The sequence below is a fragment of the Oncorhynchus keta genome, chromosome 8, assembly GCF_023373465.1.
Source record: "Oncorhynchus keta strain PuntledgeMale-10-30-2019 chromosome 8, Oket_V2, whole genome shotgun sequence".
Lineage (NCBI taxonomy): Eukaryota > Metazoa > Chordata > Actinopteri > Salmoniformes > Salmonidae > Oncorhynchus > Oncorhynchus keta.
The window spans coordinates 43220647-43235140 of NC_068428.1; the positions used below are offsets into that span (position 1 = coordinate 43220647).

At 42.1% G+C, this 14494-nt stretch overlaps 2 protein-coding genes across 2 annotated transcripts in view; both read right to left on the reverse strand.

Moving 5' to 3' along the window:
- Nucleotides 1-14494, reverse strand: part of LOC127931308 (uncharacterized) — a 97531-nt gene that overhangs the window by 31145 nt on the left and 51892 nt on the right. The window lies entirely within an intron of this gene.
- Nucleotides 13223-14454, reverse strand: LOC118382655 (uncharacterized protein DKFZp434B061-like). Its single transcript, XM_035769390.2, has 3 exons — nt 14318-14454; nt 14171-14226; nt 13223-14056 (listed from the first exon to the last, which is right to left on the reverse strand). The coding sequence occupies exons 1-3, from the start codon at nt 14344-14346 to the stop codon at nt 13455-13457; spliced, it is 687 nt and encodes a 228-aa protein (XP_035625283.2). The 5' UTR covers nt 14347-14454; the 3' UTR covers nt 13223-13454.

Below are 14494 nucleotides of genomic sequence, written 5' to 3' on the forward strand. Positions count from 1 at the left end.
ATAGCTAGCTTAGCATTTAGCGTTAGCATTTAGCACGCAACATATTCACAAAAACCAGCAAAGGGATCAAATAAAATAATTTACCTTTGAAGAACTTCAGATGTTTCAATGAGGAGACTCTCAGTTACATAGCAGATGTCCAGTTTTTCCTGAAAGATTCTTGTGTAGGACACAACGTTCCGTTTTGTTACTATGCATTTGGCTACCGAAACTAGCCGAAAATTCAGTCACCTACACGTCAAACTTTTTTCCGAATTAACTCCATAATATCGACTGAAACATGGAAAACGTTGTTTGAATCAATCCTCAAGGTGTTTTGTCATATATCTCTTCATTGAAATGCCGTCCCTGGAAGCCTGCATTCTTCTCTGATTCGGATGGAAAAATACTGGTAGCTGACTTTTGCGCACCAATTTCCACGCAGACACCGTGCGGGACACTTGGCAATTGTAGTCTCTTATGGTCAATCTTCCAATGATATGCCTACAAATACGTCACAATGCTGCAGACACCTTGGGGAAACAAGAGAAAGTGTCCGTTCATTCACAGCCATATAAGGCGATCATGGAAAACGTAGCCTCAGAAATCCTGTTCATTTCCTGGTCGGTCAAACATCTTGGTTTTGCCTGAAGCATTTGTTCTAGGGCACTCACAGTGAAAATATTTGCAGTTCTGGAAACGTAAGAGTGTCTTCTTTCCAAAACTATCAATTCCAAGCATAGTCGAGCATCTTTTCGTGACAAAATATTGCGCTTAAAACGGGCACGTCTTTTTATCCAAAAATGAAATACTGCCCCTATAGGACTAACAGGTTAAGGGAAGATTTCGGCAGTTGCTGTATGGTTAGTGAGAAAGTCCATATTGCAAATGTACGGTCCCTTACTAGACGTCCGAAATCGTTTGGAAAATTTGCGGACGGCGTCGGGCCGAGCGGCAGGACCTACCAGGAAGTCATCAAATGACCTTTGTCGGACATTCGGTTTCCGTTTTACAAAAATAATAAGATTTTGGTCATTTTTCCACTGTCCCGGAATATCCCCAAGAGGGCATAAGCAATCATATTGCTATTGGACAAAACATCACGATTCACGACGGGGCCTTATCTCGAAAACGGAAAATATTTTGAAGTCAAAACTTGGTGAGCGTAGGTTTGGCATAATGGGCAGTTGGCCCCGAACAAGATGGCGTCTAGGCCTCAACGGTTTTTGAGTTATGGCCATTTATCTGGGATTAAAGGTCCAAAATGAAAATAGAGAAATTATTTTTCCACTTCATGTCAAAGTCAAGGAGCCTCCGGTGTCAATAAAAAAAGAACCAGCCATTTATCTATCGTCATTTAAGAGATATCGTACGATGACAGATTGGTGATGTTCACGGATAGGTGTTTTTTTTTTCAACGATTACAGATCCAGTTGCGGGGTGTTCTTACGAATCTTTTTAAAGTGTGCTGCGGAGCTCTGCGAGATTTCTGTGATTTTCTATGATTTTCTGAAATAACACACGCTCACTAAACCCTCTGTAAATAACTCAGTTCTTAATGTAAAGACTTAAAACTCAGGATTCTGTAAAGGCATACCCCAATCAGGATATGAGTTTATGTATAGCTTCCTGTGCCAAACGGAAGTGCCTTAAATGGTGTCAGAGTGGCAGTTTCCAAGGGTTAAAAAGGTCAGATCTTTTCAAAACTTCATATGTGTGATTAGGCAACCCCCATAAACTGTAAGTCAGTCATTTCTCCCAACAGATGTCAAAGAAAAGCTCTCTCTCACACACACACACACAGAAACACACACACAGCAAGGATGGAGTGACAAAGTGCGGTGCTTAAAGACACACAAAGCCTACAATGGCATTTCCATATTCTCTAGGCCGTGCCGAGTTCAACAAGATGCCCCGCTTGACCGTAGCTCGCTCGGTCTAAGCACAGCGACCATTAGAAAAGTAGGCCCAAAATGAAGGCTGTCCCTCAATGTCATTTGCTTTTGGGTGACAGTGAGAGAACCGTTAGGGTGAGAAGCACAATTCGACCTCAGGTACATTCCTAAGGTCTTCCCGATCCGTGCAAGCCTAACCTTGACCATGTGGCATTAACCCTTAACAGTTAAAAGAAGGTGTTTACATCAAACAGTTTGCAGTGACCTCTCTCCCCATAGGAATACATTGCCTGCACCTCTAAATTCAACCTGAAGCCTATGTGGGTTATGAATGCCTAATGAACATGTCTTCTATGACAGTCCATCAGACCACTATGAGGTCTACCTGTGTCCATTCTAAGCTTCCTAGAGCACCCGGAAGTGGTTAAATTGACCCAAAAGGTGTTTTGATGTACATAACCTTCAAAGGTGAAAATGACTACATTCAAACCTGTGTAGATCGTAGATCAGTCAATTCTTAACTTAAAGACTTAAAACTCAGGATTCTGTAAGAGGCTACCTCAGTCAAGACATGTGTTTACCTATAGCTTCCTGTGCCAACCGGAAGTGCCTTTAATTGGGTCACACTGTCTGTTTTGAAGGGTTAGAAAAGTCACATCTTTCCAAAACTTCATATGTGTGACGAGGTAACCCTCCTGAACTGTAAATCAGTAATTTCTCCCAACAGATGTTAAAGAAATGCTCTCTCACACACACACAGCAAGGATGGAGTGAAAAAGTGCGGTGCTCAAAGACACAGACAGCAGGCAATGGCATAAAAATAATCTCTAGGCCGTGCCGAGTTCAACAAGATATCCCGCTTGACCGTAGCTCGCTCGGTCTAAGCGCAGCGACCATTAGAAAAGTAGGCCCAAAATGAAGCCTGCCCCACAACATCATTTGCTTTTGGGTGACAGAGAGAGAACCGTTAGGGTGAGAAGCACAATTCGACCTCTTGTACGTTCCTAAGGTCCTCCCGATCCGTGCAAGCCTAACCTTGACCGTGTGGCATTAACCCTTAATAGTTCAAAGAAGGTGTTTACTTCAAAGAGTTTGCATTGACTTCTCTCCCCATAGGAATACATTGCCTGCACCCCTAAATTCAACCTGAAGCCTATATGGGTTATCAATGCCGTATGAACCTGTCTTTGGTAACAGTCCAACAGGCCACTACGAGGTCTACCTGTGTTGATTCTAAGCTTCCTGGACCAACCGGAGGTGGTTAAAATCACCCTAAAAGTGTATATCCATTACCTGCCTGCAGTTTGATAGACATAGTGCATTCAACCCTGTGTAAATCAGTCAATTCTAAACATAAAGATTCTGAAAGGATTCTGTAAAAGCATACCCCAATGAGGATATGTGTTGACTTATAGCTTCCTGTGCCAACCGGAAGTGCCATAATTGGTGTCTCAGGGGCTGTTTCGAGGGGTTAAAAAAGTCAGATCTGTCCAAAACTTCATATGTGTGATTAGGCAACCCCCATGAACTGTAAATCAGTCATTTTTCCCATAAAATTGCAAAGGAAAACTAAATCACACACACACACAACTTGTAAGGAGGGACGTATTGGGGTGCGTAGAGACTGACAATGTCTGCAATAGTTTGCTTTGTTCGAGCTAAAAAAGAACCGTCAGACCTAGAGTTCCGAAACTTTAGAAACCTGTTCTAAACCTCAGGTCGATAGTGCGTGGTTGAGTTAGGTGGCTCTAGAAGGTTCTCGGACCGAGAAACAGCCTTGTACATTTGCAATGACTTCAATTCATTTTGACCATTACGAAAATGACGACATTTAGAAAAGTCTCAGAGACACAAGACTAGGTGCATTGAAACCGGCTCGGCCCATAGAGACGGACCCCAACGTTTCTGTCCGATAGCTCAGTCAAGGACCCCATAGCAAGGCATGGAAAAAAGTGGATTTTCAGCACCAATTATGGTTTTACTCGGGCACCGAAGAACCTATCGAGCTGAAACTCGGGATTCGGGGTCGCCTCACATAGGCCTTCACATAATGTCCGACCTGGACCCGCAGCTAGAACATAACTATGTGTTTTACGTTTTTATTATGGTTTGAACCAAAGGCGTTGTGAATTTTTGGCCAGCTCTGAAGTATGTGATAGTTGGCTACTAAACGAGTTGGAAAAAGTGGGTTTGGTGTCAGTTTGTATCAGTTTGGTGTCAGAATGATATCTAATTGACTGATGGACAGTGACTTGCTGGTGACTCTTGTCCAGTTGCAATATGTTTAAACAGTGAGGTACCATCACCAAAGTGACATTCTGAAATCAACCCTAACGAGCCATTGAGATGAACCAGAATCACTGCCCAGCCATCCCGAGTTCATCGGGCCAGTCAATTTCACATTCCTGCAGGATTTTTATAGCATGACAAATTCGTGATGGTACCTGCCCATTGAACCATATTGCAAATGCACAGTGACTTTGCAAAAGTGAGAAAACATAAACAAATGGACATGATGAAATCAACACAATGAGTGATGGAAAGGTACAACTATCACTGCTCGGCCATCCTGTGTTCATCAGGCCAGTCAATTTAGCATTTTTGAGCATGTCAAATTTCATATGGTAAATGCACATTGAAACATATTGCAAATGCACGTGCACTTGCAATATGATTCTATAGTGAAAAAACATCACCAAATGGACATGATGAAATCAACACAACGAGTGATGGAAAGGAACAACTATCACTGCTCGGCCATCCTGTGTTCATCAGGCCAGGCAATTTTGCATTTTTGAGCATGTCAAATTTCATATGGTAAATGCCCATTGAAACATATTGCAAATGCACGTGCACTTGCAATATGATTCTATAGTGAAAAAACATCACCAAATGGACACGATGAAATCAACACAACGAGTGATGGAAAGGTACAACTATCACTGCCTGGCCATCCCGAGTTATACAGGCCAGTCAATTTTGCATTTCTGCAGGATTTCTGAGCATGTCAAATTTCTTATGGCATTTGGCCCCCAAAAAAAGTGACTTTTGACTTCCTATGAAATCATATTGTAAATGGACAAATCATATTCCTTATGCACAAGTAAAAAAATAAAATAAAAAATTATGATAATAAAATACAACTAAAGTATGTTGATACAGTTCTTATACTTGTGTAATTGACACAACACTTGAAAGAATTTCGAAAAACGGTCCAGAAAGCACTTTTTTAAGGGTGTGTGAAGTTTTTTACAAAATTTTGACATTTTTGACTTTTGACTTTTGACTTCCTATAAAATCATATTGAAAATGGACAAAACATATTACTTATGCGCATGTAAAAAAATAAAATAAAATATGATAATAAAATTGGACAAAAGTGTATTCATACAGTTCTTACACATGTGTAATTGACAAAAAATTCAAAAGAATTTCGAAAAACGGTCCAGAAAGCACTTTTTTAAGGGTGTGTGAAGTTTTTTACAAAATTTTGACATTTTTGACTTTTGACTTTTGACTTCCTATGAAATCATATTGAAAATGGACAAAACATATTACTTATGCGCATGTAAAAAAAAAAATATGAGAATAAAATTGGACTAAAGTATATTCATACAGTTCTTACACATGTGTAATTGACAAAAAAATCTAAAGAATTTCGAAAAATGGTCCAGAAAGCACTTTTTTAAGGGGTGATAAGTTTTTGACAAAAAAATAATTTTTTCAAAATGTTGCTTTTGGAGGTTGACTTGGGTTACATTGCCAATATGAAAAACCATGGTGGAGCGGATTCGCCACCTGTTGAATTTTTAAAGTGTTACAACTGGCAATTGCCATATGGCATTTGCAATACACTTTGCATGAATCAACGCCGAATTGGGTGGTATTGGACAATGTGTATATGGTTTGTCCGATGCCAATGACTTCCCATTCATTTTTGTCCAATACAGGGGGGGTATTCCCTTACATTTCTAAAGACAAAGGAATTGTCCGGTTGGAATATTATTGTAGATTTATGTTAAAAACATCCCAAAGATTGATTTTATATATCGTTTGAAATGTTTCTACGAAATGTTTCTACGACATAAATTATGGACTTTATCGAACAAAACAAACATTTATTGTGGAACTGGGATTCCTGGGAGTGCATTCTGATGAAGATCATCAAAGGTAAGTTAATATTTATAATGCTATTTCTGACTTCTGTTGACTACCCAACATGGTGGATATTTCTCTGGCTGGTTTGGGCTCTGAGCGCCGTTCTCAGATTATGCTTTTCCGTAAAGCTTAGGAAGCCCATTCTCAATTTAATTTTGGATTGGAGATGCTTAATGTGGGTCTGGGAGGAGAGTTACAGTCTAACCAGACACCTAGGTATTTGTAGTTGTCCACATATTCTAAGTTAGGACCGTCCAGAGTAGTGATGCTGGACGGGCGGGCAGGTGCGGGAATCGATTGGTTGAAGACCATTTAGTTTTACTTGCATTTAAGAGCAGTTGGAGGCCACGGAAGGAGAGTTGTATGGCTGTTAGTATAATTTAATTATGCCAATGTGCTTTCATCAATTTAAAGCACTTCATCTATTTTATGAGAATTTGTAAGATTTCTTGTTGCATAAAATAGACGCAGACCAGTCTTTAAATAATAGGTAATAGAATTTATTCTCGGAGCGGGCTACCACTCAAAACAAAAGCATCAGTTTAAGTACAGATCATGACGTCATTTCACTGTCTTAAACGAACCCACCCCTCTCGACAGGACAAAGTAAGGTGAAGAGTTCATTCTAACTTACTAACACACTCCCAGATAACTTTTGACCCCTCAACATTATCGATCACCACTGAACTGACAGGTTTAATTAACAGAAACCCTAGGAATGCACTCACTGCCTAATCTAAAAACCCCAGAGCTAAGTTTCAGGTTGGGTCAACCATAGGCTAACGACCTTATGTGTTTACACAGTCCACAACCCATTTGTTCCTGCCCAGTAGAAATGATGTTCATTAACATTCTATTCCTCCTTGTCCTGTCACACAATTTCTTCTTATGAACTCATATTGTTAATCAGATATAATATAACAGAGTATAAGTTTACTTACAGTTCCATTTAAAATGATTTGTTCAGTCATATTAATCATAATTTCCTAACAATGGCATTGAAACTTGTCTGGACGTTAGTTAGCACAGTGTCCGAAGAAGGGCAGAGTACACAGAATGGTGTCATCTGCGTAGAGATGGATCCGAGAATCACCAGCAGCAAGAGCGACATCATTGATGTATACAGAGAAGAGAGTCGACCTGAGAATAGAACCCTGTGGCACCCCCATAGGTGTCTGTCTGTCTGTCTGTCTGTCTGTCTGTCTGTCTGTCTGTCTGTCTGTCTGTCTGTCTGTCTGTCTGTCTGTCTGTCTGTCTGTCTCAAAGGGTGGCTTTCTGTCTCTGTATGTAGTGTTAGTCATGTTTGTCATGCTGAACCCGTCAGCGTTTTGTTGCTGGGGCCGTAGAAATAGAATCATTCTATTGCTATGTGTATGACTGTGTATGTTTGTGTGTGTGGGTGTGTGTGTGTAGTGTGTATGTTTGTTTGTTTGTGTGTGTGTGTCACAGTTCCAATTACCCAAAGTGTTATGTGCACAATGACCTGTTTATCTTTGACAACACAACATTAACACACTAATTACCTTGGTATGATTCACCACTAAGAAAACAAACACACATACTTAATCTAGTCGTACGGTGGCTCAGCTTTTTCTCTGTCAGCTGAATCATCCGGGATTGGAGAGGGCCAAGTGTCTTGGTATACACACAGCAATTATAAATGCAGACAGCGGGGCTGCGGACAAGGTGTGTGTGTGTGTGTATATGTGTGTGTGTTAAGGGGTTTCGGACGAGGTTTTTCAACCTCTCTCTCCTTCTACATCTGGGGTTAAGACGTCCTGCTACCATGGGAACATACAAATGGACACTGCTGTTATTTGCAGTCAGTCCCCTCTCTTTCTTTCTCCATGTCCTTGTCCTCCTCTCTCTCTCTGTCTATCAATTCAATTCAATTCAATTCAAGGGCTTTATTGGCATGGGAAACATGTGTTAACATTGCCAAAGCAAGTGAGGTAGATAAGATATAAAGTGAATATATAAAGTGAAAAACTCTCTCTCTCTCTCTCTCTCTCTCTCTCTCTCTCTCTCTCTCTCTCTCTCTCTCTGTCTCTGTCTCTCTCTCTCTCTCTCTCTCTCTCTCTCTCTCTCTCTGTCTCTCTCTGTCTCTCTCTCTCTCTCTCTCTCTCTCTCTCTCTCTCTCTCTCTCTCTCTCTCTCTCCTTCCTCATTCTCTCTCTCTCTCTCTTCCCTCTCTCTCTCTCTCTCTCTCTCTGTCTCTCTCTTTCTCTCTCTGTGTCTCTCTATTTCTCTCTCCTCTCTCTCTCTCTTCCTCTCTCTCTCTTCCTCTCTCTCTCTCTCTCACAATTCAATTCAGTTCAAGGTGCTTTATTAGCATGGGAAACATATGTTAACATTGCCAAAGCAATCTCTCTCGCCCCATGTCCTTGTCCTCCTCTCTCTCTTTGCTTCTTTTATATTGATTCTGTACTGTTGAGGAAAGAGTTAATAGTTAATAATAATTTCAGCTTTTCAAGGTAGTTGAATATATATTTGTATTTTTTAGGATCCCAATGGATGTCAATGGTGACAGCAAGTCTTACTGGGGTCTGACACATAATGAAAAATACTTGGCAATTTACATACATTTAAAATATTAACATGTAATGTGTTTGTGCATCTATCAGACACACAACAAGTAGGTCACATGTCAGTACAGACACACAACAAGTAGGTCACATGTCAGTACAGACACACAACAAGTAGGTCACATGTCAGTACAGACACACAACCAGTAGGTCACATGTCAGTACAGACACACAACCAGTAGGTCACATGTCAGTACAGACACACAACCAGTAGGTCACATGTCAGTACAGACACACAACCAGTAGGTCACATGTCAGTACAGACACACAACAAGTAGGTCACATGTCAGTACAGACACACAACAAGTAGGTCACATGTCAGTACAGACACACAACAAGTAGGTGACATGTCAGTACAGACACACAACAAGTAGGTGACATGTCAGTACAGACACAAAACAAGTAGGTGACATGTCAGTACAGACACACAACAAGTAGGTCACATGTCAGTACAGACACACAACAAGTAGGTGACATGTCAGTACAGACACACAACAATTAGGTCACATGTCAGTACAGACACACAACAAGTAGGTAGCATGTCAGTACAGACACACACAACCAGTAGGTGACATGTCAGTACAGACACACAACAAGTAGGTCACATGTCAGTACAGACACACAACAAGTAGGTAGCATGTCAGTACAGACACACAACCAGTAGGTCACATGTCAGTACAGACACACAACAAGTAGGTGACATGTCAGTACAGACACACAACAAGTAGGTCACATGTCAGTACAGACACACAACAAGTAGGTCACATGTCAGTACAGACACACAACAAGTAGGTCACATGTCAGTACAGACACACAACAAGTAGGTCACATGTCAGTACAGACACACAACAAGTAGGTCACATGTCAGTACAGACACACAACCAGTAGGTCACATGTCAGTACAGACACACAACAAGTAGGTCACATGTCAGTACAGACACACAACAAGTAGGTCACATGTCAGTACAGACACACAACCAGTAGGTCACATGTCAGTACAGACACACAACAAGTAGGTCACATGTCAGTACAGACACACAACAAGTAGGTCACATGTCAGTACAGACACACAACCAGTAGGTCACATGTCAGTACAGACACACAACCAGTAGGTCACATGTCAGTACAGACACACAACCAGTAGGTCACATGTCAGTACAGACACACAACCAGTAGGTCACATGTCAGTACAGACACAAAACAAGTAGGTCACATGTCAGTACAGACACACATGTCAGTACCAGTAGGTCACATGTCAGTACAGACACACAACCAGTAGGTCACATGTCAGTACAGACACACAACCAGTAGGTGACATGTCAGTACAGACACACAACAAGTAGGTGACATGTCAGTACAGACACACAACCAGTAGGTCACATGTCAGTACAGACACACAAACAGTAGGTCACATGTCAGTACAGACACACAACCAGTAGGTCACATGTCAGTACAGACACACAACCAGTAGGTCACATGTCAGTACAGACACACAACAAGTAGGTCACATGTCAGTACAGACACACAACAAGTAGGTCACATGTCAGTACAGACACACAACCAGTAGGTCACATGTCAGTACAGACACACAACAAGTAGGTGACATGTCAGTACAGACACACAACAAGTAGGTGACATGTCAGTACAGACACACAACAAGTAGGTCACATGTCAGTACAGACACACAACAAGTAGGTGACATGTCAGTACAGACACACAACAATTAGGTCACATGTCAGTACAGACACACAACAAGTAGGTAGCATCTCAGTACAGACACACAACCAGTAGGTGACATGTCAGTACAGACACACAACAAGTAGGTCACATGTCAGTACAGACACACAACAAGTAGGTGACATGTCAGTACAGACACACAACAAGTAGGTCACATGTCAGTACAGACACCCAACAAGTAGGTGACATGTCAGTACAGACACACAACAAGTAGGTCACATGTCAGTACAGACACACAACAAGTAGGTAGCATGTCAGTACAGACACACAACCAGTAGGTGACATGTCAGTACAGACACACAACAAGTAGGTCACATAGGTCACATGTCAGTACAGACACACAACAAGTAGGTAGCATGTCAGTACAGACACACAACCAGTAGGTCACATGTCAGTACAGACACACAACAAGTAGGTGACATGTCAGTACAGACACACAACAAGTAGGTCACATGTCAGTACAGACACACAACAAGTAGGTAGCATGTCAGTACAGACACACAACCAGTAGGTCACATGTCAGTACAGACACACAACAAGTAGGTCACATGTCAGTACAGACACACAACAAGTAGGTCACATGTCAGTACAGACACACAACCAGTAGGTCACATGTCAGTACAGACACACAACCAGTAGGTCACATGTCAGTACAGACACACAACAAGTAGGTCACATGTCAGTACAGACACACAACCAGTAGGTCACATGTCAGTACAGACACAAAACAAGTAGGTCACATGTCAGTACAGACACACAACCAGTAGGTCACATGTCAGTACAGACACACAACCAGTAGGTCACATGTCAGTACAGACACACAACAAGTAGGTCACATGTCAGTACAGACACACAACAAGTAGGTGACATGTCAGTACAGACACACAACAAGTAGGTCACATGTCAGTACAGACACACAACCAGTAGGTCACATGTCAGTACAGACACAAAACAAGTAGGTCACATGTCAGTACAGACACACAACCAGTAGGTCACATGTCAGTACAGACACACAACAAGTAGGTCACATGTCAGTACAGACACACAACAAGTAGGTCACATGTCAGTACAGACACACAACCAGTAGGTCACATGTCAGTACAGACACACAACCAGTAGGTCACATGTCAGTACAGACACACAACCAGTAGGTCACATGTCAGTACAGACACACAACCAGTAGGTCACATGTCAGTACAGACACACAACCAGTAGGTCACATGGGGGAGAGGCGTTGTGCCGTGAGGTGTTGCCGAGTTGCTGGTCTCTTGCACTATATGGAAGGGAGTTCAATCCAATCATGGCGCTATATAATACTGTGCTTTTCATTTGTTCTGGATTTGGGGACTGATTTAGTGGCATGTCTGGTGGGGTACGTGTGTGCGTCACTGCTGTGTGTATGTTGACTATGCAAACAATGAGGAATTAAAACAAGAAGCAATGCAATCAACCTTTCCTCAACTCTTAACCAAGAGAGGCTGGCTTGCATAGTATTGACATCAGCCCTCTGATTACAGTGAAGAGCAAAATGTCCCACTCTGTTCCAGGCCAGCTGCAGCTTAACTAAGTCTTTCTTAGCAGGACTTGACCACATGCCTGGATAATCATCCAGATAAGATCAAACTAGAGTCTCCAGGACTTGTTTTGTGGTGTGTGATGTAAAAAAAAAGCAGAGCATCTCTTTATTACGGACAGACCTATCCCCATCTTTACAACCATTGAATTAATATGTTTTGATCAGTTTGCAAGCTAAGGTAACGAGAAGTAATTTAGTCTCCTCAACTTGCTCAACAGCCACACCATTCATTACTGAATAAACATGCTGAAAGTCTGTTAATTTGTTGACAGAGAAATAGTATTGTATTTCGTCTAACAATTTCTTCAAACAGTTTGCTAAGATCTGGCAGCAAACTGATTGGTCGGCTGTTAAAACCAGTAAAAGGCCCTTTACCATTCTTGGGTAGCAGAATGACTTTTTCCCTCCAGGCCTGAGGACAAAGACTTTCCTCTAGGCTCAGATTAAAGATATGACAGATAGGAGTGGCTATAGTCAGCTACCATCCTCAGTAGCTGAGGATTGATTGATAAATCATTTTATCACCTTTCCCAAGTTTGCAAAATTCAAACATGTTTCTTTCATTAGGTTTGTTTATTTATTCATTCATTAATCCTGGCTCACTATTCGATGGCTTTCTTCCCTAAGTTTCCCAATAAGGTGTAAATAATAATTTAAATAATTGCCCACAAAATTATTTGTGATGAAGCCTTCCGATTTGATGAAAATTTGTCTTTCTGCCCATTATTTTTTTTAAATTGTTAAATAACTCAGTTTCTTCTTGTTGAGTTTAGTCACAATCTCAATTTGCAGTAAATCAGATTTGTTAGCCACTCGTCCCCCCCCCCAATCTCTTTCTTCAATTCCTCAATCCATGGAGCCTTAACAGTCAGTTTAAGGTGATGACTAATATTTCATAAATCCACTAACGATGTTTATGCATATACAATTGCATCCATTGTTATGGGTCTGGCCAGACCAACATTGTAGAAGAGGCTAAATGTGTCAAGTAGTTTTAATGTTTGAGACACCGTCGCTTACCTGGGACAGGTTAGTGACAAACAATGGAACAATGAGGAAACCTATGGTAATAGGAAGATTAAGTCAAACACAAAAGGACGGGTAAAGAAAGACCATGTGGGAGAGCTGACAATTTAGAGGACTTTCGCAGTTGAACTACCAGAAAAGGTAAATAAATATATATTTTTTAACACAGTTGTGAACCACATTCCCTTTTACTCAAGACCCACAGTCTGCTCCCAAACAGCAAGCACATGGTAGGCAGAAGAGAACCTAGTTGAAGGACGAGGTATATTGAAAGTCAAATTGTTTATTGAGCAAACCATGCAAGAGTAGCAGGAACACCAGGCTAAATCAAAAGCATAAAACGTAGAACGTAAAAGTGTGTCAGACATGTCGCCAAATCAGATGTCAACTTTAGTAGTATTGGTTATAAAAACAATTCATACCATTGCCGTGTTCACCCCTGTAAACAATTTGCATGACGATGCACAAGTGAAGGAGAATCTCATTTCAAACAAGTGCATTAGTTGACATATTTCCCCTCAGTTACCTTTGCCTTTTCTTCAAATGGAGGCACAGTAACAGGGGAAAGACGATTAAGGAGTTGGGCAAACCAAATTATGATCTCCCTATCTAGCTTGTTGAGGGGTCGGGCCATCTGTTCAAGGCTTGTCGCTTCTGCTGAGGCGCGGGAGCCGGTCGCTTCTGCTGAGGCGCCGGGGCCCGACGCTTCCGCTGAGGCGCCGGGGCCGGTGGCTTCCGCTGAGGCGCGGGGGCCGGTGGCTTCCGCTGAGGCGCGGGGGCCGGTGGCTTCCGCTGAGGCGCGGGGGCCGGTGGCTTCCGCTGAGGCGCGGGGGCCGGTGGCTTCCGCTGAGGCGCGGGGGCCGGTGGCTTCCGCTGAGGCGCGGGGGCCGGTGGCTTCCGCTGAGGCGCGGGGGCCGGTGGCTTCTGCTGAGGCGCTGGGGGCTGTCGTTCCTGCTGAGGCGCGGGGGCAGGTCACTTCTGCAGAGGCATTTCGACCCGACGTCACATTTGCCAAGCTATTGTGGCGAGTAGCTTTAGCATTTGGAACAGACACCACACTCGCTTGGGCTCCAGTGGAGGCAGGATGCCCATAAGCATTGCCTAGTGAACAAAAGAGAAAAAAAAAAAAAGGTTGAAAAAAAAAAGAAAAAAAAAGCCTTAATTAAGCTATTGGAACTAGACGGATTTGAACTGAAGTAGTGTAAACCAACACACCTTGAAGGGTAAAACACGTTATCCCACCAATTAGCAGGCAACAAAACCAAGAAACACTACAAAACAGTCAGACAGTTAAACATAAATAACCAGTGAAAAATATAAGAAAAAGGTACACCAAACAAATGAATACGTTGAAAAACCAACCTCAAAGAGAGTTCAAAAGTCACAGACATTTTAGTGATCAAAACCACAACCGTATTCAGAACTAATGCTAGACAGACACCATGCCAGAATATCCCTGTTGCAATGTCTAACAGCTGTTTTGGTTGCACCTCATAAAGGAATCCCAGACCCTTCTTACCTGAATGGCTAATTATGTAC

Bases quoted from the DNA above. Each gene is read 5' to 3' on its own strand.
- LOC118382655 (XM_035769390.2), bottom strand. From the start codon at position 14,346: ATGTCTGTGACTTTTGAACTCTCTTTGAG. The intron at 14,227-14,317 runs GTTGGTTTTTCA...ACTGTTTTGTAG, and splicing joins ACTTTTGAACTCTCTTTGAG to TGTTTCTTGGTTTTGTTGCC. The intron at 14,057-14,170 runs GTGTGTTGGTTT...TTTGTTCACTAG, and splicing joins AACGTGTTTTACCCTTCAAG to GCAATGCTTATGGGCATCCT.